General features: G+C 33.6%; 1 protein-coding gene across 1 annotated transcript in view; it reads right to left on the minus strand.

The window, feature by feature from the left end:
* Window positions 1-211: 211 nt before the first annotated feature.
* The window catches only part of Tlk1 (tousled like kinase 1), a 137,202-nt gene continuing 110,679 nt past the window's right edge, over window positions 212-26,734 (minus strand). Inside the window, exons 13-21 of the mRNA XM_026389540.2 lie at window positions 15,533-15,630; window positions 12,855-12,936; window positions 10,898-10,989; window positions 10,727-10,816; window positions 10,402-10,571; window positions 9,561-9,696; window positions 6,703-6,814; window positions 5,590-5,697; window positions 212-3,600 (exon numbers count right to left, since the gene is read on the minus strand). Coding sequence (XP_026245325.1) covers window positions 3,424-3,600; window positions 5,590-5,697; window positions 6,703-6,814; window positions 9,561-9,696; window positions 10,402-10,571; window positions 10,727-10,816; window positions 10,898-10,989; window positions 12,855-12,936; window positions 15,533-15,630 — 1,065 coding nt within the window. The 3' untranslated portion in view covers window positions 212-3,423. The remainder of the gene's footprint in view (window positions 3,601-5,589; window positions 5,698-6,702; window positions 6,815-9,560; window positions 9,697-10,401; window positions 10,572-10,726; window positions 10,817-10,897; window positions 10,990-12,854; window positions 12,937-15,532; window positions 15,631-26,734) is intronic.

A 26,734-nucleotide genomic window follows, 5' to 3' on the forward strand; every position in this document is an offset into this window, starting at 1 on the left:
GGAACTAAAGTTAATTCAAATCAAAAGGCAATTTATATAAATTATAAAACTGTTTCAGCGTGAACTGAAACCCAAGAACTAGAATTCTAATAATTCAATTTAAAAGCACTTACTGAATTAAACATTCCAAACAACAAATACCTGCCAATGTACTTATAAAAGTATAAGTAAGGCTAAGACTAAGTGAAAGGTACAGTTGGCATTTCCACTAAAACATAGCTGGTAACATCTGATGGTAATCAACACTGCATTTAATAAGTAATGATGAACAGCAAAACAACACAACAATAAACCACCATTTTGGCTTTCTTTAAAGAGGTATTTGTAGAGACATTTGTTCACATTTTATGTATAATTAAACTGAAATGACTTGTTCTTGCTCTTTCTCTCTCCCCAACTCCCAACTTAAAAAATTAGGGTGATCTTCAATACTTACTTTTTCTCAACATGCACACAACTACAGCTAATTTATTCCCATTTTCTGTATTTCTTCTTTTTTTTTGGGGGGGGGGGGCTTGGTATTGAACCTATGGCCTCACACATGCTAAAAAGCACACACTACCACTGAGCTACAACCCCAGTTCATGAAGCTAATGTAAATGAAAAAAGATTTAAAAATTATATATAATAACTACATTTGCCTTGTATTAATTCTGACTCTTAGAAACACCTCAGATATCACTGTAAGGACAGAATACATACTTTAATTCTGAAGACAGACATCAGAGGACTAGAAAATAACAGAAGCTTCAAAAGATACTAGAGCTAAAGATTACCAGAGCAACTTAGAAATAATTTACTAGTAGGTACCAATTTTCTATCATAAATTATTCTATTTGGCTCAGTTAGCCACCTTGGACCTACTTGATTACTGGCATGTTCCAAAATCTATAGCACTCACTTGGAAAAACTTTAGAAGACCTAGATCTGTTAAATTGATTCATCTCCTATATACCTTAGACATCAAAATGATTACCTAAACCCAGGTCAAAGGAGCAGTGTCATTTTATGGCTTACTTCCCTCTTCTGCATTCTTATACAAGCTAGAACTGTCATTCACTTGAAAATGATATGGTGAAGCAGTGATCTAGGTCTACCACTTATTCAGCTTCATGTAAGATTCACAACATTAATTCTATACCTCAACAACAAAAAAAATTTTGGGGGGGGAGGCGCGGTTAGAGGGGAGTGAACTCACGGGCACTCAACTACTGAGCCATATCCCCAGCCTTATTTTGTATTTTATTTAGACACAGGGTCTCACTGAGTTGCTTAGCAACTCGCTGTTGCTGAGGCTAGCTTTGAACTCCGAGATTTTCCTACCTCAGTTTCCTGAGCCGCTGGGATTACAGTCGTGTGCCACTGTGAGGCCCTCACCAAATTTTTAAATAAAAGTGGGCATTTTCTTTTTAATTCAGGACTTTATGAATATAGTACTTTGATTCAGAAAGATGAAAACCCAAACAACAAAACTGAAAAATATGCAAGCAGCACTAAAAACACTCAGCCAGTGCTAACATTTCATGACCAAGTCAGTATTCTTATAGGATTTCTATCTTAAATCTCCAGAGGAACAGGTATAGCCCTTGAGCCACTCCTGATAGTGCTAAGTGTTACTTACCCAGGATTAGCCTTGGTAATGGTTATTAGGTTTAACTCCAACAGCTTCAAACACTTTATACTTGTTCTGAAGTATACTTAAAGAATTTTTTCAGCTGATCCTTAAGTAAAGGAGCTAAGTTAGCCAATATCCTAAATCTTGAAAGCTCTCTTTGAATGTAATTTTCATAGTCTTTACTTTTTAACTATTATTGTTTATTACTGTTTTGGCTACATTCTCTACAATTTCAGCAGCATCTTAAAGAGACAATGTGTCTATGTACAATGAAAAAACAAAATGGCTTGCAACTTCAGAAATAAGAGCCACAGTTTAACTGTACAATATTAAGGGGAATCTGTGGTAGGTAGGTATAGCCTCTGTTTTCTGCAACATGGACAACTTACATGAAGTATCAGCAATATGAATGTGACAATAAAGAAAAGGTCCTTGTAAGAATGAAATACAACATCCTGAAAAATATTGGTTTCTACCCATACAAGGCAGTTAGAAAATGTTCACATTTTAACAAATCTGTACAAACCACAAGAAACTTTTTTATGGGACTATCATCCCACCTTGATGATAAGAACCTTCTACAAGTGTAGAATAACCATGAACAATTTATAAATCTAGTATCTATGTGCTCCACAGCCCTAGAACCCAGGAAACTAATTTAGAGAACTCAATATGCCCAACATGGATCATTTTTACATGCCTTGATTGTTAGTGAATGCCTGTTTTTAATCTCTATAATGTACAGTCAACTTGCACCTTCAAGGAGCTCATTCAATTCTTTTAGCAAAGAAGCAACATCATTTTAGCAGCAATTAAAGCGCCTTCAAGAAGACTTAAAAAAAATACAATATCCAATTAGAAAAGCCATATTTTTAAACATTTGTACAAGAATAAGCTGCTGAAACTTAGTAATTGAAATAGGACATCTGTACAACAATTTACAATAGAGCTAGAAGGGAATTTTATCATTATCCTGCATAGAACTGGTCTGCATTTGGTTACATACTATCTCTTGTTTTAATGAACAAGGCCTGGAAATGAAAGAAAAATACCTGTTAATAATTCTAACATGTTGAAAGCACTGGAAATATTACAATTTAGTGAATTCAACTGATTTCAAAAGAAGCAGATCCTTTCATCAAAGGTGTAAAATACCTAGGACTAACAGCTCTCCCTTTAATATAACCAGTGAGAAAAAAAACGGACACGTGGTTTCGAGGTACAACTTGGTAAAAGCCAGAATAGGCAAAAGACAAAGTCTAACTCTGTCCAAAGATTCTAACTCTCACATTCTACTATAAAACACAATGGCCACTGTCATTCAGTTCTTACTTTGGTTTCAGCAGATTAACTGCTGAATGCTGAAGAATGTATCCAGGCACTGTAGTTCTTGTGTTAGAAATATGTCTCATATTTTCTCCATGTGTTTTTAAATAATGAAAAACTACCCTTCAATTAGAACTCTCTAGTAACAATCAAATATATTTAAGTATTACAAACGTTATTTACAGTGTTCCCCCAAATAAACAAACAAAAACCCCCATTTTTCTTCTATCTTAACATGGTATTCCTGTTTCTGTGCAACAGGCAGTCATCCTTCACTGCTCAAGGTCAGAGTTTAAGAAGTGTGCATTTATTCACTGTCCATGATCCACTCTCATACAAATGATGCTATGAAGAACTTTAGTTCACAAACAGTTCCTAACCATGTCCTGTAAAAAAACAACACAAAAAACACTCAAATGCTCTCAAACTCAAGTTTGCATCTGGAAGCAATTCAAAGACATCATGCCAATCTTGAAGGAAAGTCAGTAAGTAATTATGCTTGAAGAAGGGGGCGTAGGGGATGCTGTCAGCCCAGCCATGTGTAAGTTTCCTGAAGAATTTGATCTTCTCATGTGTGGGAGAAGGTATGGGTCATTTGCCAGTTGGTGAACATCAAATCGATCCTCTTTTCGGTATGCTAAACAGCGTCGTATGAAGGCCTTAAAAGGAAACAAAAAACAAAACAAAAAAAAAAAAAACAAAGCCAGCCATTAAAATGATCTTTTCTCCTTCTAAATATCAATTAATGCCTAGCTATTTTCATTTTACCATGATTAGCTTACTCCTATTTACTTAAAATCCATCTTATCCTTTAGAGGTCTTTATCTGTTTTAGTCTTTAATAAATAAAAGTTTTAGAATCTACTTTGAAAATAATTAAGATGAAGAAAAAATTAAAGGTTACTGATACAGTAGAAGGCAGAATTTGAGGGAATGAAAGGCTATCAACAGCAAGGTTAAGAAGTTTGTAAAAAGTAAATAAAGACAAGACACCCATACACAGGTTAGGGAAAATACTTGACAAAGGTGTATTCTGTAGGGACATTAAGAAAGAAAAAAAAATGCACATGGAACCCCTCCAATAGCCTTTGATGAATTCCAGATACTAAAAAGTGATTATAAAACCTATAAGGTGTAAGGATAGAACCAGAGAAGGCTAAATGAACTCCCTTGTGACACATTCAGGGTCATTTTTGTCAGTATTAAAAAATAAATAAATGATTTAATTCAATTTCTGTTCTCATTGACACAAGATAGGTAAGACCCTATTTTGAGATAGAGTCTTACTAAGTTGCACAGACTGGCCTTGAACTTAAAATCCTCCTGCATCAGCCTCCTGAGTAGCTGGGATTACAAGTGTGCATCACCACAACCAACAATATTTTTTTAAAGGAATCATATTATCTTCATTACATTTTAAAAGAACATTATATTTACCTCTTAAATTTAAAAAATCATAACTATCACTTAAATAACTTGAAAAGAACAATAAAGACTTAAGGTGCAAAATGGAATGCTTACTAAATACTTAGTGAGATAAGGTAAAACCCAGCACATCTTCAGTTATGAAGGCTACTATGATTGCAAACATCTAACAGTACTTTTCTATACTACATGTGAATAACAGAAATATAGAAAACTATATACTGCCTGCTTATGAATTTTTTTTTTTTTTTTTTGGTATTGGGGATTGAACTCAGGGGCACTCGACCACTGAACCATGTCCCCAGCCCTATTTTGTATTTATTCAGAGAGTTGCTTAGCACCATTGCTAACACTGGCTTTGAACTTGAAATCCTCTTGTCTCAGCCTCCCAAGCTGCTGGGATTACAGGTGTGCACCACCACGCCCGGCTTATGAATTATTCTTATGGGTTTGTTTTTTGAATTTCATGGGATTTTAAAAGGAGAAGACTTCAACAGGGAGTCCCATAAAAAAGAGCTTGGGAACAAATATGAGAAAGCAGGAGTAAAATAGATATGAAAGGTCAATAGGGCAAAGGGGAGAAGACACTCAACATAAAAAAAGTTTTGCTATTAATTAGAAATATCTATTTCCTGTTATTTTATTACAAAGACATATGGTTTAGAACTGGATTACTGGATATACATGGATTATACTGGATTAGCTCTAAAGAGTTAGTGCAGGGCAGCACAGAGGTCAAGGGTGTGGATTTTGGTGTCTGATAGGAACCGCAGCTCTGCTACCTACTTGCTGGTAAGATTCTGAAGAAGGTACTTTTGTGGTGGTAAGGCTGGTTTCTCATTTTACAAATCAGAAATAACTAAAGTATTTCATAAGTTTGTTAAAAGATAATATATATAAAAGCACTTAAATTTTATCTTAGTATTAATATAAGCTGATTAAGACTTAAAAGTAATGATGGCCTCAGACCTTGTGATTTTCCCTGATTTTCAAAGCAAGCTGATTTTCACAAAGAATCAGGAACTATACTTGAGTACTTAAAAGATGAAAACTATAATAACCAATGGCTAAAGCAGCTCCTTTTTCCAGCACAAATCACTAGCCCCTGCTGGACAGATCACCTGCAGTGATGATTCCTGTCAGGGTACTTGGTAGTAAGTACTTACTATGTTGTAACCACAATTGAAAGTTACTGCACAAAACTTATACAGGTGAATTTTATACCTTGGCTTCACTGCTTACAACTGGTTTAACAGGGAACTGGACTTCTGTGGCTTTTAATATTGTATTTTCTTGAAGAATGTCTTGTTGAGATTGATTGTGACCAAATGGCTTTAAAAAAATAAAAATAAGATGTTAGGATATTCATCTCACAAAATATAAAACAAAGATCATCAGTGAATCCCCCAAAACAAATAACTTGTTTTCTAAGATATTGTCCTCTGTAATTCAGAAGCTGGAATGTAGTCTCAATGGGAATCAGATTATAACTGACACCAGGCTGAGAAAGCCTATCTAATACAGTCCTTAGCACAGACAAAATGCTATAAGGAGAAGAAGAACATAATGCTGTTACAATATAAATAATTAAAATAAAATGACTCCAGATTTGGAGTTAGGAGACCTAGATTTGGTCTTAACATGCTGTGAATTTTCAGAAAAGTCCATTAACCTCTCTTCCCATACTGATGCAGGAATGGGGTGGGATAATATCTACAGCAACTTGTACTTCTGACTTTAATGTAAAAAAAAAAAAAAAAAAGGTTTGGAACCAGGTGCAATGGTGCATGCCTACAATCCCAGCTACTTAGAAGGCTGAGGTAGGAGGATCCCAAGTCTGAGGTCAGCCTCAGTAACTTAGCAAGACTTTGTCTCCAAATAAAAAATAAAAGGGCTGGGGATGCAGCTCAGAGTGCTTATGGATCCAATCCCTAGTTCCATCTCCCACCCCCCCACCCAAAAAGTTTATGAAGAATTAAAATGAGACTCTGAGGAGTCACAGTGGAAAATTATGAGGAGACCAAACTGTGTCTGAGGTCGGATGATGGTGGATGTTAGAAAAAGTGGAAAGAATGGAGGATAATGAAAAGTGACGCAGGGTTCCTAACAACAAATGTTATTAGCAGTGTTAACAGAGAGTACTGGAGAGACAGAGAGAGAGAAAGCCAAGTACACTGCTATATTAAAATAATTTTAATCAATGGGAATTCAGGAATAAAGAGAGAAGGCTAGGTTCCCATGAAAGGATTTAAATTGACTTCAAATTAGTAAAATTTTATATTTAAAAAGGAAAATGCAACTTAATATCTCTATTCAGTTGAAGCTGGGGTAACTTACCTTTCTACCATAAAGACACTGAAAGAAGATGACGCCAACTGACCATACATCGACCTTATTGGAAATCTTTGGTGGCTCTTTTCCAACTACAAAACACTCTGGAGGTAAATACCTATAAAGTTATTTGGGGGAGAAAAAGAAAAAGAATACTGTTAATAATCTTTAACTTAAAACATTTAAAAACACTCTAAATCTTAGAATGCACATTTTATTCATACTATCAGTTAAACTTTTGAAGCATTTACATTCTTTTATCATTTGATTCCAGAGTCAAAAAATATAATTTTGTGATAGTATATTTTATATCAACATATATATCTACAGAAACAAAAATTATCATAGAGATTACAATATTCTAATTTGAGTATCTAAAAAGAGAAGAACTCCTTTCCTAACACTCTTCACCATTGTTCAAACTATAGGCAGTTCCCTTCCTAAAATGTCCATCAGATCACATGGTTCTCTTGTTTAAACCACCAGGAAAGCACTTACTGTCAACAAGATAAAACCTCCTATCATTCTCTTTAAAAATGAAAATAAATTAAAATAAACCTAATTTGACAACAATATAAACTTCAAAATCTGTACCCGCTATCCATACTTTCTAATCCCTAGTTAACTCACTTGCTTCCTTACACTTCTCTCCTTTTCCCTCTGATTTTGAACCTACCTAATGCCCTCCCTAATCATTCCATTTCATTTGAGGAACACAATTTCTTCTTTAAGACCCCACCTCCATGAGCCTTCTTTATGTCTCTCCAGGCAGGGCCTTGCTTGTGGCCCATGTTAGGGCAGGATGGTGTGGTACCGCTATGACGACTAGACTGTGAACAGTTCAAAAAGCTCTTATTCACAGTGCAGTTTCAAGCACTGGCAGTGTCTGAAATATACCGAGTATTCAAAAATACTATTTTTTAAAAATTTATAAGTGCTATTCATTAATTCATTCTTTTTGATAAAGGAAGGGTTAAAAGAAGTGAAAAGATCCATCAGGATGCAAGCATCTCACACTTCAGATAAATTAAAAATCATGAAAAGGAGCAATGCAGTTATATGGGAATCTATTTTTTAAAAATCTAGTTTTATACTCAGTGTACTAAATAAAATCACTGAGGTTTCAGCAGGACATTGAAAGATCTCTTAAAAATGCAAGAAACTTTCTTAAAGTAGAGCCACCAAAGATAACTGATGACTCACTTATGATGGAAATCCTTTCCTCCCCCAACAAATAAAGTAAAAGGCTTAGATTTGTTCTATCAATGAAAGTGTCAATATTTTGTATAGGTGTCTATGTATGTAACTAAGAAAGCAGGGCCCTTGAACACTATAAATATTGTCTCTACAGGCAAAAGGATGTAAGCAAGGAAGCTAGATATCAAGGACATCTGAGGGAAAAAAGTCCACCAGGATTTTAATGGATGACTGCATCTGACTTCAGGGAGAAAGGAGGAGACAAACTTATTTTTTCTAAGTGATACTGACCAATCTAAGTTTGTGGGGATGACACATAATTTATTAAAGCAATATACATGTATTCTAAAAATATGGATAAACCATCCCAGTTTTTAAAAACACAGCTAAATAATATGGCCATAGACACTAACCATTTGTGGGAAACTTTTTCTATCGGAAATATAGTCATGTTCCTATATGGAACATCATAACTGTATCTCCTTCCTGCACAGACCCTAAAGTAAGCTTCCCTGTCTCATGCCTGAGGGAAATTTCCTTGTGTTGACCTTCATTAGTGAAGCCAGAGCAAGAGGGAAGCAAATAATGAGTATGTTCTGCAGAAGAGGAATGATTTCCTGTTCAGAACATGATTTTCAAGCTGTCTTCCACAAAGGCAAGGTTTCTACCAAAGAGCCTTGTTTTTGTTGGTTTAATCATTGGGATTCTAAGTTCTTGTGAAAAAAATGAGTCCTGTTGCTAACAGAAAAAGTCTGAAGACTAATGATTAAATATATTAACTTTTAAGGGGTTAGAAGTTTAAAGGGCAATTTTCTTCAAATATGGGAGGGGGGACACTGACACTGTTATTTTATCCATACCAGATTCCTGAAGAAATGCTACCAGCACGAAAGGGATTATGAGTAATCCCTTTTCATGAAAGTTAAATCTATATAGACCTGTGGCATCTTGTAGAACAGGTTATCATGTGCCCATGTAAGCTATGTGAAGACTGAAACCCTCAGTCACATTTATATCTGCAGTCAAAATCCTGTTCAAGATGAGTATATTTCTCTTCCCATTAAAATTCCACTCCTTTTCCTAAACTAATTTATTCTGCAAACTATGTTTGTTTTGAGATTTTTATAGTCTATGTTCTTACTTTGGTGAATCTACCAGTAAGTTTGAAAATTCAGCTTTTATAAATACGTAGGTACTCTGGGGAGATGACATTCAGTTAGATTTTTATCTGTAAACTGATTCTATCTGTTTATGAAGTCTTTAGAATTTTTTTTTTTGTAGTACTTCAATCACAAAACTGCTACAGAGAAAGCTGGATGCTTAGTTTTCACTTGTATAGTTAAAACATTATATTTATATAAATATCTACATGCATGATAAGTATCACTCTAACATTATAGAAGAAAATCCATGAATTCTCCATGTGTGGAGTTTCTGGCTGGTGGGTACTGAAGTCATTTGTTAATGCCACACACGTCATTCTCCTTCTGGTTGGCTGGTATTTGCAGTTGAGAAAAGAAGGCTACTCACGATATTCTTCCTCTCAGATCAGAGGCTTAATATCAATACCTTCACCATAATAATTTCAAAGACAAATGAAAATAAAACTAAATTCTCATAAAGCACTGGGGGCTAGAAAATTGTGATATTTTTAACAATACATTTACCAGTAAGTGCCTGCCCCTTGGGAAGTTAGATCCATTCCATCTACACCATAGCTATCATCATCCATAATCTTGGACAGACCAAAATCGGTGATCTTGATTTCTCCACATGCTGTTCCATCTACCAGGAGGATATTTCCTAAGAACAAAATATTTGATTCTTTTTATGACATATATGTGCAAAACATTATCTTTGATACTTTTAGCTCTGGGGAAGTAAATATTTATTTAAAATGTGGCAGTATAAGCTGGATGTGGTGGTGCACTCCTGTAATCCTAGCAGTTTAGGAGACTGAGACAGGAGGATCACAAGTTCAAAGCCAGCCTCAGCAATGGTGAGGCCCTAAGCAATTCAGTGAGAACCTGTCTCTAAAGAAAATACAAAATAGGGCTGGTGATATGGCTCAGTGGTTGAGTGTCCCTGAATTCAATCCCCGGTACCAAACAAACAAACAAACCCAAATGTAGCAGTATATGGGTGGAAGGCACACAAACCCGTAATCTCAGAGGCTCAAGAGGCTGAGGCAGGAGGATTCCAAGTTCAAAGCCAGCCTCAGCAATTTAGTAAGGCTCTAAGCAACTCAGTGAGACCCTGTCTCAAAATTTAAAAAGGACTAGGGATGTGGCTGCATGGTTAAGCACCCCTGGGCTTAACCCCCTCCCCCACAAAAACAAACAAATAAAATGTGGCAATATAATAACACTTGCAATTCTCCTAGTATTCCACTGAAGTTTTAAAAACTAAACCAAAAAGTATATTTTCAAAGGACTTAACTGAATATGACTTTCTAAAACTCACAGTTTAGAACTTTAAAAAGATTATGAGACACATTTCATTAATTACCTGGCTTAAGATCATAATGTATAATAGGAGGTTTGATCTCATTGAGATATCTTAGTGCATTTACAATCTGCATTACAATAGACCTAGCTTCTTTCTCTGACATTAATTTATGTTGCTTCAGATAGAAATCCAAGTCATTGCCTTCACAGTATTCTAACACTGTACAAAACCTATAACAGGAAAGAGAAAAAAAAAAATCAGGCGTTAACTATTGTTTAGTAATTCAGCACCACAATGGAGAATATTTATATCATCACCACAGGATAGGGAAAGCAAAAGCAAAGGTATCTTTTCTTAAAACTTAAATCCTTGAGTATTCACTTACGTATCTGTGTCCAAGGAAAAATAATCATAGAGTTTAACTATTCTGGGGTGATCCAGTTCTTTGTGTATTCTATACTCTCTGCAGGCATGCCTATGGAAAGAGAGTGTGTTAATTCTCCATGACCATTAAAACTTTTTCAATTTTTAAAAACCATAAAATACTAATACTTACTTGTGGTAGTTTTCTTTTTTCTCATCTCTCCAGCTTTTATTAAGCTGATGGATCTTCACAGCAGCATATCTTTGTTCATATAGGTCAAAAGCCTAGGATTAAAGGCAAAGAACAATGATTTTTAGAGATCAAGTAAATAACTAAAGATCTATATTTTAATTTTAGTGAAAAAATTTTCAATAATACTAAGAGTTAGAAGAATATTACAACTTTTAGTGATCATCTCTGCAAATGTTATATATAGTTGAGTGACACATTTACTAAGGAATGAGATATAAGTTTCATGGTGATAAATTAGAGAAAATCTTAATGTGAATTTTCACATTCAAGTTTTTAAATGTCAACACACTGAATCAAGATTAATCAATAAAACTGGTATTTATTTTTAAAATGGACCTCTTCTTCGGTACTGGTAGTAGTAGTAAGCAGCAATGAAAACAGATGGCTGGGATGCTTTTCTATGGGTCAGATAAAACAAACCTTTCTATCTATCTTTTCTTGGTAATCCCCTACTTCTTTTTCATTCTTTTAAAACTAATAAGTTCCTAAAAGTAAAAAGTAGTATAATGAACCCTTATATATCCACCATCCAACTTCAAAATTTATCATCACTTTGCAAGTCTTGTTTCGTCTATTTCCTATTACATATGCTTTTTCATATATGTGTATTTCTTTCTGTCTTTTTTTTTTTTTTTTGGTGGTGCTGAGGAACCCAGAGTCTCATGTATGAGAAGCAAGCATACCACCTGCTGAACTGTATCACCAGCCTCTCAAGCATATTCTTCCTTGAATTTATTTATTTGTTTGTTTGTTACTTATTGGAGTGCTAGGGATTGAATCCAGGGCCTCCTGCAGGTGAGGCAAATACTTTTATCACTGAGTCACATCCCCAGCCCTCCTTGGATGTTTTTAAAAACAAATCTCAGACTATATATCATTTCATCCATACTTTCTTCAGTATTTATCTCTTATAGATAACAAGGCTTTTAAAATGTAACCACACATCATTACCACTACTATTCTAACTACATCTATAATAATTCCTTAATCACATCAAATATCCAACCTGTCTTCAACATTTTTTGGTCTCAAAAATTTTTTTTTTGTACTTGATTTATTCAAATAATCAATCTATTTTTTAAGTTAAAAAAAAAAAAAGAGGGGCTGGAGTTGTGGCTCAGTGGAAGAGCACTTGCCCAGCAGGTGTGAGGCACTGGGTTTGATTCTCAGCACCACATAAATAAATCAATAAAATAAAGGTCCATCAACATCTAAAAAAAATATTTAAAAAAAAAGGAAGAAAAACCAAAACCAGAATGATTGTACTTTAAGTCTTCACATGATTCATAGTATTTTTTTAATAGCAATAAATGTCACTGCAAAAAGATTTAATAATTTAAGTTCCACTGTTATTTACATACAAAGGTATCCCTGTGAAAAACACATGGGGGGTTCAGGGTACAGCTCAGTGATTAGCATGGGCAAGGCCCTGGGTTAGATTCCCAGCACTGCAAAAATAAAAGTAAAAAAATACATATATTTTTTTAAATTAAAAAATCCAAAACACTTAGGAGCTTACATATTTGTTAGAAGGTAGGTTCCCCAGTCCCCCCACCTGCAAATTTAACCTAAAAATAAGTAGTAGAGGAAAAACAGTAAAATTACTGTTTTGTTACAAAATCATTAAAGCACAAAAACAGACATAATACAGTAATGAAGAAGTTTGGAATGCTCTTTGGAGTCAGATGAACTTATTACCTGAGTGACTATGCTAAGTCACTCTCTCTGAGCCTCAGTCTTATCTATAAAGTTGAGTTGTTGAGAGAATTAAATGGGGATAGTGCAGGGCCAAGGACAGGTGTTTAGACAAGTACTTCTTAACCACATACTCCTATATCTTTGCTATAAAAAGAATTTTTATCTTTGTTAGTGAGAATAAAAATAAAATGTACGTTACCTTATATACTTCACTAAAGCCACCTCTTCCAAGCAGATGAAGTAATAAATACCTTTCATTTAATGTTGGGTGATCTTTGAACCTTAAGGGTGGAGAAACAAAGCCCACTCAGATACATTAAAAAACACACATAAAAATTCTGTCTACGTTAAAGTTCCATTCTCTTTTTCTACTCCTAGCTATTTCTTCCCTAGTTCCTCTACTGATAATTTCACATTTCATCAATATTTCTTTTCATTCTCTTCAGGAATATCACCTGTCTTAACAACTTTGTACTTACAAAGCTTGACAAATTACAGTACTCTCATAAAGACAACATTTACTGTATTTTTGTTTTCTTCTTCTTTGCACTGGGAATTTAATCCAAGGGTACTTTACTACTGAGCTATATCTTCAGCCCTTTTTAAATTTTTGATTTTGAGACCGGGTTTCACTAAGTTACTTAGGGCCTAGCCAAGCTGCTGAGGCTAGCCTCAAACTTGCAATTCTTCTGTCTCAGCCTCCCAGGTCATGGGATTACAGGACTGTTTTGACATTAAATGTCTTCCCTACTTATTCTTCAGCAATGATTTCTGTGGTAAAATATACTCTTTTATGGGGGGCGAGTATTGAACTCAGGGGCACATGACCTCTGAGCCACATCCCCAGCCCTATTTTGTATTTTTATTTAGAGACAGGGTCTCACTGAATTGCTTAGTGGCTTGCTTTTGCTTAGGCTGGCTTTAAACTCTCAATCCTTCTGCCTCAGCCTTCCAAGCCTCTAGGATTACAGGCCTGCGCCACCATGCCTGACTGGAAAATATACTTTTATATTGAGAGTTATGGCTGATTTTATACTACATAATTAAAATAATTTTATTTATAAATAGGCCTTGATTCATGATAAAATTTTACTGTCTTTGCACATCTATAAAATAAAACTTTGAAAACCAATTTAAAAAGTAAAGATTTTTTAGAACTTATAAGCAATATTACTGTTATTACTACGTAACAATTATGGTACCCTTTACATCTTAAGCACTTAACTCAATGAAGTAGGTCCCACTACTGGATCTATTTTATATAGATAGTAAGAGGATAAGTAACTTAAACTTAACAGCTAATATATGGCAGGTATTAGCAGAAAAATGTAGTTCCAAAATGTGTATTCTAAAAAAAAAAAGGCAACAATAGCTTTATAATTCCAAGTGAAAATACATTTTGTTTCATTATCTTATTCAAAATCAATTGAGTGTAGGTTGGATAATTTGAGCTTTCCTAAGAATCTTGTGAATAAGAGAGACTGCTGTTTAGTTTTAAGGCATATTGTAAATCTGAAACAATTCACTTTATTTTAAACAATCTAAGTCATATCCACAAAGTTTGAACCTAATTTTCAGAATAGTTCATCTTATTTTATTTACTTATTTGCCTTTTTTTATTATTTGGGATTTCAACTCAGGGATGTTCTTCTATTGAGCTACATACCTATCCCTTTTTATTCTTTATTCTGAGACAGGGTCTGAGCTGCTGAGGCTGGCTTTGCACCTGCCATCCTTCTGCCTCAATCTCTCAAGCAGCTGGCATTACAGGGGGTTGTCACTCCACATGGCTTAGAATAGTTAATTTTAAATTAGTTTTATCCTATCTGCTTTATTTGAATTTTAACTGATAGAATTTAGGTTATTCTATAACTCTCATTATTTCATTCACCTCACACACTAGGTTACTTTCTTTGCTTTGCATTCCTTTAACGTGTACCATTCATGGCACTCATTTTGATTACTAGGGATCAAGAACAGAGAATTATAATTTATAATTGTTTTCCATTTCTTCCCAAATTCTTGCATCAATAATTCTTGCATATAGGCACACTAGAATACTTTTAGTTGAAATAATTTCTCCTCCAATAATATAACATTAACTTTGATATTCAGGCAACAAATATTTATTAAGTGCCTATCATATGTCAGACACTGGTCTAGGTTCTGGTGCTACAACAAGAATAAAACCAAGTTCATTTTCTCATGAGGCTTACTGTCTGGCAGGAGACAGATAATAAGTGAAATTTTTCCAGATAGTAATAAATACTATGAAAAAATAAAGCAAGGTAAGCATACTGATATAGGGAATAACATGAGACAGGGACCGTTTTCTGAGATAGGGAGGTTGACGGACAGCCTCTCTAATAAACATTTGGAGTGAAATAAAAAGTAAGCCACTCTGGTATTTAGAGGAAAAACATTTCGGGCTGGGGATGTGGCTCAAGCGGTAGCGCGCTCGCCTGGCTTGTGTGCGGCCCGGGTTCGATCCTCAGCACCACATACCAACAAAGATGTTGTGTCCGCCGAGAACTAAAAAATAAATATTAAAAATTCTCTCTCTCTCTCTCTCTTTAAAAAAAAAAAAAATTTCAGTAAAGGAAATGGTAAGTACTAAAACCCTGAGATGGGACTATGCCTGACATGTCTGAGGAGGTCAATGTGCTTGTGACATGTAAATAAGGGAAGGATGACAGAGATGGAATGGTGCAATAGTCAGGGACCAGCATACAAGGCCTTCAAAGCTGTGAGAAAGACTGTGGATCTTTTCTATGTGTGATGAAAGGCCTGACAAGGAAACAGTGTGTTTACGCTCTTCATGGAGGAGGGGGAAGGGAACTTTTATCATATACAACTCAAATACAAATAATGACTCACTGTGAATTATCTTCATTGTTTATTCTTTTGAGCTCCCGTATGTGAAGATTTCTGACTCTTTCCAAACGTTCAAGTTCTGCCTGGATTTCTGCCTCTTCCTGAAAATGAAGAGAGGGGACTATAACAAGCTCAATTTATTTGTGATATAAAAAAGATATTTTTACCCATGCATCAATTTTCTACAGTGATGGGAAGAATAGTGTATTATAAAGTTCCACCGAGTTAAAAGACCAAAGTGCTTTTTTTCAATGCCTGAAAGATAGAAAAAGATAAGGCAAAAAGCCTATGTCAAGAAATCATCCTCCACATAAAAAAAATCTAGACCTAATGAGATGGTGGATTTTGTTCTGTAGTACAAGAAATCTACTTTTATAACGTCTGTACCAAAAGTGAGTGCAAGATAGTCTGAAGTTATAAAACAAAATGACCTGAAAATCTTACTTTTTGTCCATCCAAATTTTAATTTAAGAGGGAAGAACTTAGTATAAAACACATAAAATGAAGAAATTTTATAATAATTAAGAGAGGAAGAAAGGAAGAAGATAGAATCATTGAGTATTCCTAGACCTTACAATATTTGGAATAAATCCTACTGTAATCCTAAAGAGACAGTAAAATAAAAAATGTAGGGAATGCTGTAGTGGATCCTCAGTTATCAGAGCAAACATAGGCAGACTAAAGATTTAAGCACTTTAACCACTATTTAATAATATTTTTATGAATGTATTTTTCGTGTCTTTAAAATACATAATTTTCAGAAAAACTTAAACTAGATGCCAAAACAAATAAGCAAATATAGCACCCATGTTACTCACTCACTCTCACACACACACTTTTGTCAATATAAACTTCAGTACTACTTAAAGGATGTACGTGTACATAGCAAATTTTGGTGGAAATATCTAGAAATGTCCTGTTTTTAAATATTCTGAATAAATATTGTTGAGTAAATAAATAAAGATTACCTTAGCTTAATATGTATCCAATACAATTACAAACTAAGTCTAACTTTATTGTTTGTATTCTACTTAACTCTTAGGGTTACTTTTATTATTTAAAGTGGAATTCAACCACAACAACTCTTTGCAAAGATATTTAATAGACTTACATGATAAATGGAAAATTAAATAAAGAGAAACCTTTCTAGAATTTTGATTTTTCTAAACAGGTACACTTAACAGACTGTCTTAATTACAATTTCCTCATTTAATATAGCTTCAGTCATAAATATTTTTTGCTTCCTCTGCCCACCTTCAGTACTTGGGATTGAATTCAAGGGCACTCTACCCTTTTGATTTTTTAATTTTAAGACAGGGTCTCACTCAATTGTTGAGGTAGCCTCAAACTTTTAATCCTCCTGCCTTAGCCTCCCAAGCTGCTGAAATTACAACAGTGTGCCACTGTACTTGGCTACAAATATTTTTCTTAATGAAGAAAAAAGTAAGGTGACATACTAGGAGATTCATTAATCTAAGAGTCATTATAAAAGGAAATGAATTTAAAAACTTTGCAACAATAAACTCAAAACATAACTTAGCTATCTTAATTTAGTCATACAAAACAGAATTAAGAAACTGGTCATATAGATGTGCCTATGAATATGGAAGATCTTAATTTAGACTATTGAATCTAGAAAGGGGTAACTTTTTCTCTTTGTATTTGTCTTTGTACTAACATTTGGTAGGCTGGCTAAATTTTAAATACTTGAAGCCCATTAAAATACCACTGAAATAATTTTAACTTTTTTTTGAAACTGTGGCATAGGAAGACTATTTCAACAGCCAATTTACTGAAGTTAAATTTACTGAGTCATACATATATATAATTATGAGATTCAACTAGATTGTTGATGCAATTATAAAATTTGTTTTATAATCACGTCTATAACCAATATCACAAAATACTTAGTTAAGAAAATAAAATATCTGTCTATATCAGTAAATTAAAGAAAGTTTTCCTCCTCTATAAAATATGACAAATGTGCTCCATAAAATTTTACAAAATAAAAGCAGTCAATCTTCATTCATTTTGAACTGTTACATTAACTGAGGGAAAAAAATGTTCAAAGAACTAGGGGATATTACTGGATTCTCAGTAATTAGGAAGAAATGTCAAAGGACGAAACTCTACCTGAACCTTCCTTACAAATAAATCCATACGCCAGTAAAATTTGTTTGTATTTTCCATCTTGTAATGCAACATTTCACAGTAGTAGAGGCCATAATACAAAACAACATGATTCTGGATGAGAGATAATTCCACAACTCTAAGTAATTTCTCTCAAATCCCAATGAAAAAAGTATATACACTACAATGAACTAAATATCTGTGATCCCTACAAATTCATATAAGCTCTAAAACCCAATATGATGGTATTTGGAGACAGGGCCTTTTAGGAGGTCATTAGCATTAGATATGTACCTGAGGGTGGTGCCCTCATAATGGGATTATTGGTCTTGTGAGAAGAATGCCCCACCACCTCCCAAAGAACAAAGAGAAAAGGCTATATGTAAGCCAGAAGAGACCACTCACCAGAAACTAAATCCTGTGGATCTTTAATCTTAAAACTTTTAAGATTTCAAAACAAGAAAATACATTTCTGTTGTTTAAGCCATCCAGCCTGCTATTTTATTATGGCAACCTGAACAGACTAATACACATCCTATTAAACAAATGTCAGAGGCAATACTGTCTAGTATTCTCTCCTCATAGAAAGGGGCACTGCCCAGACTGGATCTGGCTGCAGGGCACAAGAGTCTAGAAAGCAGTAGTTTCAAAAACTAATTTATCTTTAAGATACATTCAGATCATTTCAAAAGGTTTATCCTATAGGCTATACTCTACTTGCTTGAAACTGACATTAACCTCTGGGACATCCTCAGAATTAATCTTTTTCAGAGGGTTTAGGAGAAATGAGGATGACCTGGATTCACAACTAATCGCTACAGAATGGAATCCTCAAACTCACAGCAAAACTAGGCCAGATCAGTACAATAAAAGAGAATCCAACCAGCTGAACTGACTTTAGTAAGAACACTTAAGTTTCAACCCTGGATTAATCCAGGAGCTAAGCAGTTAATTAAAATGGAAAATTTAAAAGAAACAAAGAAAGAAATAACATTGAGAATGATTAGGTCTCTGTAGGCAATTACAATGTAAAAGGAACATGAGTAACAGACTGTATTGAAGAGAAGTAGTTTTGGTGATCAAGTACAAAATAAATGGACATAGCTCTTATCTGTTTAAAGGCACAATAATAAACAATGCAACACTACATACTAAAGCAGTTTTAACAGTACTTTAAAAAAAGCTCTGATATTCTGAATTACATAAAAAAACCAAGTCACACAAGTATACAGCAACATATCTCAATACTGCCTCATTGTTTAAAATAACCTGCAAAAACACCACCTGCGACATTTAAAATTTTTAATTATATATATGGAAGATTCATCCCAAAATAGTTTTGTCTCTCACAGATCTTTACCACAGAAATGTTTTCAATTTGTAAACAAAGTCTCCTCTGATAACTTAATATCTCCTTGGCTCAACTCTCTTCTAAGCCAAAAGCAAGCAATAGTAATGAAGAAACTGTTAACTTTCAGGTTAAAACTACCAGATGAATTTGGAGTAAGCATTTCCTATTGTTACAAATTTTCAAAAAAGATAATTATTAAATGAAAGGGAGAGTGTGAAGGCTTTGAAGAGTTATAAAATGTATTTCAACATATAAATCTGATATATTTCATTCCCAAATTAAACAGTTTTGAAAAGTATTTAGTAAAACTTGAATGTATATTACATTTTATCCCCACCCAAAAAACTTAATTTCCCTTTTTTATATTAAAAAAAGCCAAGATAAGATAGGAAATATTTCATTTGTTTTGCAGTGCTGAGGACTGAATCCAGAGCCTTCCTCATGCTAAACAAGTGCTCTACTACTGAGCTACACCGCCCCCCCAGCCCAGGAAGTATTTTGAAGCACTCTCAACTTGCCTATAATCCACAAGTGTTGGTGAAAGAAAGTAATTTGTATGGCATATTATAAAAACGGGGAAGCACAGAAATGCAACAGTATCCAAACAACATTAATTTTAAAAAACTAGTTCAGACTGAGATTTCAAAAAGCTTGATACCGAATTTACTTAAAAATTAACACCTTTAAGTCCTCAAAAACTTGTTTCATCAACTATTAATAATGACATTCTAAAGATTATCACCAGGCAAGTGAAAGGTGAAATTGACAAAATGCACTATTAAAAAGTAATGGAGGGGCTGGTTGTAGCTCAGTGGTAGAGCACTTGCCTAGTATATGTGAGGCACTGGGTTCAATTCTCAGCACCACATATAAATAAAACAAATAAAAGTCCACTGACAACTAAAAAATAAATTTTTAAATAAATATATAAAATAAAATAAAGGTATTGTGTTCAACTACAACTTAAAAAAATTAAAAACCTAATGAAACAAAGGGAAATGTAGAAAAAAGAAATAAAGGAGAAAAGTACCAACTTAATTCATATTTATCCTTATTATATGTCTCTAGATACATGCATTCCCAAATTCTAAATACAGATATGGGAGATCTGAACTGACATAAATATGAGCCAACAACTTCCAAAAACCACCTATACAAAGTGTGTCTGAATTAATTTAAAAACTACTGCCCCATAATCATATTTCTGAGTATGATGGGGGGAGGGGGAGAACAAAAGTTATGAATTCCTATGTGTTTTCTCTTCCAACTATATAAATATTCCCTCCCATTGCCATCGATAAACACCAAAAAGGTCACCATTGATGGGAGCATGGTGTATCTTCCTCAGGTGTTTTTAATTAGGTAAGATCAGAATACAACATTTACTACTAATGTTTTCTTCTCTCCACCCTTTAAGTCCTTCATTGCCTTTTAAGAGAAGAGGAGGAGTGGAGGTTTATTCTCAAGTGCATAAACAAACACACTGAAACCTTAACGAGGAATGACTTATGCTAAAATAAGTTGGTTCTGATTTTCTGTATTTTCCTCCATTTTATTTAAACAACACTACCACCACCAAAAAAGAAAAAAAAAACAATCAATCAAACAAACAAACAAACAAAAAAAGCAATAAATAAATAAGCCCACAACCTCCTCAGCAGCAAATAAATGTAACAAATCTAATGATTGGCAAATTTTAAACAGTATATTTATGTACCACTGTATCATGGGGCTGAAATTCCGTAATGTTAAACACTAACCAAAGTGCTGACACCAAGCCCTAGCATACACAGATACAAGACCTTATTATAGTACACTGTAGGCTTTTCTCTTAGCTTTTTGCTGCTTTTTAGCCTTTCTCAGGATGTTGGTGGATTACAAAGATTTTAACAGCATGAGAAGATTTAACTCTCCATCCAATAATAGCAAAAGTCTAGTCTTCAACTCTTCCAATATGCATGTGCACATAAATGTCACGGCTTTAACAATCTGTATGATTTTTAAAGGGAAAGGCTGGTAGCTAAGAAACTTTTCTCTTTTTTGTAAAACAGTGTTCTCTAGACTGAACTAGAAATTTGAATTCAACAAACTCTGCTCTAAGTAATGGAAAACATGACTTCTAAGGGTCTTTCCAAATGTATAAAAACTTTTACATTTCATTGCTTATGTAACAACTGGATTCATATTGAACACTGAGGGAGTAAAACAACTTTTATCTCTAAATTTTCATTTTGGTAAATGAACATCATCTACTACCAAGATGTCTGATTACAAATGTGAAAAATCAGAGCCGAGAATATCTGAAGGTCCTTAAGAAAATAGGAGGTAGAATATAAATGACTGAGATTTCCTATCTATAGCTAGTTTCATGTTCTCTCAGCAAACATCTTTTATAGGCTACTAGTTTTTAAGTGAAAAGCAGTAAAGACAAATATTAATGAAGAATTCCAACACTTCTTAGCACCTTTCTTGTCCACATACACCAAGTCATAACATTCTTCATGAGCTTAACTGTGGCTATTTCAAGCTTCATGCATTTCCACTGCAAACCACTGCCTATGCAAGTAGCATCTGTGTTACATTCTATAGAACACAGTGTACAATGTAGTTGGCTTTATTTAATTGATAGAAGAATTCTCAAAATATTTCTTTTGGTCATGGTCATAAATATTGAGATGAACACAGAGTTTTAAAGATTAAGCCCTCTAACATTATGTTTGCTCATTATTTTAATTCAAATCTAAAGTGACAAGAAATGCCACTTTATGCAAACTTAAATCTTTGTGGTCATACTAAGATGATTATGGTATTCTAAAAAGAAAGACCAGAAGGGATATCAAACTCCAAGAATATTTGGGGGTCAAGTCACCTAAAACCAACGCCCTGTATTCTCCACTGTTCAAAAGGCTTGTAGACAATCCATTGTCTTCCATTTCAACTAGTTGCATAGTCCACTGTGAAGGAGTGAGAAAGAGCTGTGTACTTGTTCTTGACCTGTAAAGATTTCATCATGGAAGATTAATACTGATGCTGTTGCTGCCTGTTACTGGTTGTTTCTCTTTGCAGGTGCCAATATCGGTCAGAGAACAGGATTTCAGTGGCAGAGTTGTTGCTATACTGTTATCTCTTCAGAACGGAGGCACAAGGAGAGATGAATGCCACATCGCAAGGAGCAAAGGAGAGAGAGAGAAAGAAATGGTGTCAGGTGGCATGTTGGATGTGATTTTTGTTTTAGTAGAGATTGAGATGACTGTAAATTGTTTAGCTGATTCCTTCGGTCTGCAAAGATACCTTTGTGTTGGTGCGGATGATTCTTGTCTAATCCTGTTTCAATCACAAATCGGTTATGTTTTCCCAGTTAATCTTTTGGCATGTATATTTAGGGCTTACAAATCAAATAAACATACTCTCAACACGCACACACCAAACACACGTTAAAGCCAATTCCTACTATGCTATTTAATATTTGATACTGAGTCGTCCACCTTTAATAATCAAATATTTAAATAACCAAGAAGATGATGAAATTTGAAGACTAGAAAACAAAGAGCAACACATATCCATATGCTGTTCATATCACAAACTTGAGTAACAGCAGTGTCAAGACATAGTTACAGATTCTAATAACTTCAAAAATCCTATTCCCTTGTAAGTATGACTGGCAATGTGTATCTTTTTAAAAGCATTATGACTACAGAGAGAATCTATCATAAGGAAGTTGGTTTTTCAGGAATTTTTCCCCTCGTATGTGTTCATTTATAACAGTCCTTTCAAATCATTTCTTTCTTGTCTTCAACTTCTGAATGATAATCTGATTATACAAACAACCTAGCAGAGCTTCTCAAATCACAAAGATAATTGTTTTCCCATAACTTGAGTTTATGAAAGACTATTATCAAAACAGGATCAACTGGTGTGTGATTTGTTTATTTCCTTAAATCCTAAGATTCCACATGGGGCAGAAATACATAATATAGGAATGTTTGTGGCTTTGCCTTAAAGAACTTCTTTTTTTTTTTTTTTTTTTTGTACAAGGGATAGAACCAAGAGGGTACTTTACCAGTAAGCTACATCCCCAACTGTTTTTATTTTATAAGAAGGGTCTCACTAAATACTTAGGACCTTGCTATATTGCAGAGACTGTCCTCAAACTTATGATCCTCTTGCCTCAGCATCCAGTCCCTGGGATTAAAGGCTTGTACCACCACACCCAGTGAGAAATAACTTTTAAAAGACAGGAAACAGTTGCCTTTGCAACTATAAGTTTTTCATAAGTAAACACTGAGGAAGTTATGCATAAGTATTAGTAACAGAAAAGTTACTTTCTTTTTTGTTAATAATTTTTTTTAGTCGTAGATGGGCCCAATACCTTTATTTTATTTATTTATTTTTATATGGTGCTGAGGATCAAACCTAGCACCTCTCATGTACAAGGCAAGTGCTCTACTGCTGAGCTACAGCCCCAGTCCAAAGTTACTTTCTTTTTGAAATATTTTCAGTAATAACTTGTATGGTCTCATGTTTTATTATATAGTTTTATTCTGTTCTATGAAATCCTTAAGATATTTTTTAAAAAAATATTCCAGAGTATACATCTTACAAAAAACATGCTTCATTGACCTTTAAAAATAAATTTAGAACAGAAAATCAATAGAGTAGCTAGTAATAAAGAAATATTTTAGCTGCTACAACAATCATGAACATAATGTGAGAGAAACAAAAAGGATGTATGTAAAAAACACTGCTCTGAAAAAAAATGTAATGTTTCTCAAAAAACCCGAGGAGCAAATACTCCCATTACTTGAAGACTGTACTTTAGGAGATATGCAATGAGAGCTACAGTGAATTAATTCTTATGAATACAAAGAATCAACTTACTATTCATCTACAATAAAATAAATTTAGAAATAAAGCACATGCATGTTGCCAATGAAAGATGAGTAAAGGTCAACGTTCTGGCTCTGTCATTCACTAGTCAGTCACTAGTCTTTATAAATAGCCGAAGAATACAAAAAAAAAAGATCTTTGCATTCAAAAAGTTAAAATTTATGTTCACTCAAAAGTGGTTAAAACTTCAAAGTCTACAAAAAATATTATTTTTTTAAAGGTAATATTATGAAATGAGAATTTGAATCATGCCTGTATTAGGCAGAGTGTGAAAATAAATCACTTGTAAATGAGTAAGCAATGAATACAAAACTAGTAATAACTAAAACAATTTTTATATTAAAGAATTTTTGATAGTGAAAAAAAGTGATCTGTAAAGTGACTTTCCTAATCTCAGAAGACAAAGGTAATAATTTCATAAGTAAAGTTTACTTTTACTTTTTGGTGGCAATTAGAAACACCAACTAAAAACACTTTATCATAGCCATGTGCTTATTTTTGGAGGTTTCTATCTGATTTTATCATAGTTTAACCACTTTGGACTTATTATTTTTCCAACACTACAGATTAGCATGGAATGTGAACTGAACATTATGACTTATTCAATGGTAAATAAACTTTTTCATACTTCAGATTATCTATTTGATTATCATTAATATCATTACAAAATACAGTGCACATAATTTATTCCATTTCAAAAAAAAGGAAAAAAGATCTGTTCAAACTGCATCAGCTTCCTTATGAAGTTAGTTTTTAACTTCTCTACTAACAAATTTAATCTAATAAATAAATAATTCTGCTTAATGTTAAGCATTTATTAAAGGAAAAGAGAGAAGAGAGAGAAAGAGTTACCTCTGCTAATGCAAAAGTATCCCAGGTTCCAAACCTAAACCCTAAACTGACATCCCACAGGTTACTGGCTGTACAAGTTACATGGTCATTAAATATTCAAAGATCAAATCTGATCCAGCATGTGGTAGTAGCTACACAACTTACAGGTTTGGGTATACTTTGTGTCAGCCTAATAAACCCAGAACCACAGAGAGATAATAATACAGTGGTGGTAATGTCTTTTCTCTTGACTAAAGCCTGTCTTCTGTGTTAAAAGTTTATTCAATCTTTTTTTTTTTAAGAAAACAGAATAACCTATTTATAATGACCTATTTCCAACTGTGCTTTAGAAATCTATTTTTAATACATGAACCTTACTGCTTGTTATTTTTTAATTGCACAATTAAATAGTACCCAATTGTAAGCAGACACCTGCTATTTATTTGTGCTCTAAAGGTGACATTACTTGCTTAGTTTTATCCTCTATATGTACTACTAGCAACATTCTTTATAAATGCATTCATTCTTCTCATCCAAAATAGTCTCTCAGAAGAAAATGTGAGTAATTCAAAACATACAGGTATATTTCAGCATTACTAGTGATTCATTCTCCCAAAATATTCTTTGATGGAGGTCAAGGAAAAGTTGTAGATTAAGAAGATAAAGTCAGAAATCTAAGACTGCTCAGTAAATTTGATAAAAGCTGGGGTGGGGGGGAAAGCACGAAAAAGATTATAGAAAGGACAATTATTAGAAAGAATGAGTGAATATGAAGAATGTAGAAGTCAAACATTGTGAAAGAGGATAATATGAAGGTTAGAACAGAACGTGAAGTATTCCATAATAATTTGTAAGTATTTATAATAACTAGATGCATAAGTATTCTTCACTTTAGAAAATAAACGTATTATTTATAGAAACAAATTATTTCCCAAACACAAGGAAAGCTATAAATTAATCATCAAACAACCAAAATCCCAAAACAAACTCTCCTCTGAAGCCTTTTCAAAAGTGTTGTTGTTGTTTTTTTGTAAAATAAGTAGTCAATTCTGAATTAAACTGCTTTAAAATTTTGAATTTTCATAAGATAAGATTTTTCATAAGGCACACATATACAATGTAATCATTATGTAATTTAAACTTTGTTATTACATGTGAATAACCCTTGAGGTAGAATTCTAAATATATACTTAGTTGTATATACTAGTAAAACTAAATATCTATTTCTTTATCACCAAAGGCTGGTTAGAAAATAATTGGTAGTTTTTTATATGGGATATCAAGAATAAGCATTATTAAAATAGCTTAGGTAGGCACATAAATACTTGTGATTCATCCTGTACTAAAAATCTCTTCTCTGCTGCCACAGTTCCATAGATCCAATATAGCTCTATTACTACAGTTCTATTGTTCTATCTGATGTAGAAAATAGACAAAAGCTGTCTACTGTATCTCAAAGAGCAGGAAAAAGTCATTAATTGCAACAGAAAAGAATAAAAGGACTTTTTAAAAAAGATGACCAAAATAAATAATTTGGAACTCACTGTTCAAGTAATTTAGGTTGAAGCTTTCTGGGCAGTGGCAGAGACAATTATAGTTTAGTAAAGGACACAGATACAAATTATATATTACACATCTACAAAAACACAAAACATTTTTCTATTCCCTATAACCAAATGGCAGTGTGTATATATTTATATATATATATATATTTTTCTATTCTCTGTAAGCAAAGACAGGCGTCTCTAGCATATTGATAATATTACAAAAACAAATTAGTATATAGTGTGATGGTAGCAGCTACCAGAATGGATTTCTCAGTCCTGTTTCACCCTACCCAAGGGAGATGACCTCATAGATAGTGTCTTTAACTAGTTCATCAACTCCTTTTCAGCTATACTTTAGCCTGTTAAAATTTTTAAATAAATCAGACAAGCAGAAACCAAAATAAAACACTGGGTAGAACAAAGGAATCTTTATGTCTATTAGAAACTTCATCTGGCAGG

The sequence above is a fragment of the Urocitellus parryii genome, chromosome 1, assembly GCF_045843805.1.
Source record: "Urocitellus parryii isolate mUroPar1 chromosome 1, mUroPar1.hap1, whole genome shotgun sequence".
Classification (NCBI taxonomy): Eukaryota; Metazoa; Chordata; class Mammalia; order Rodentia; family Sciuridae; genus Urocitellus; species Urocitellus parryii.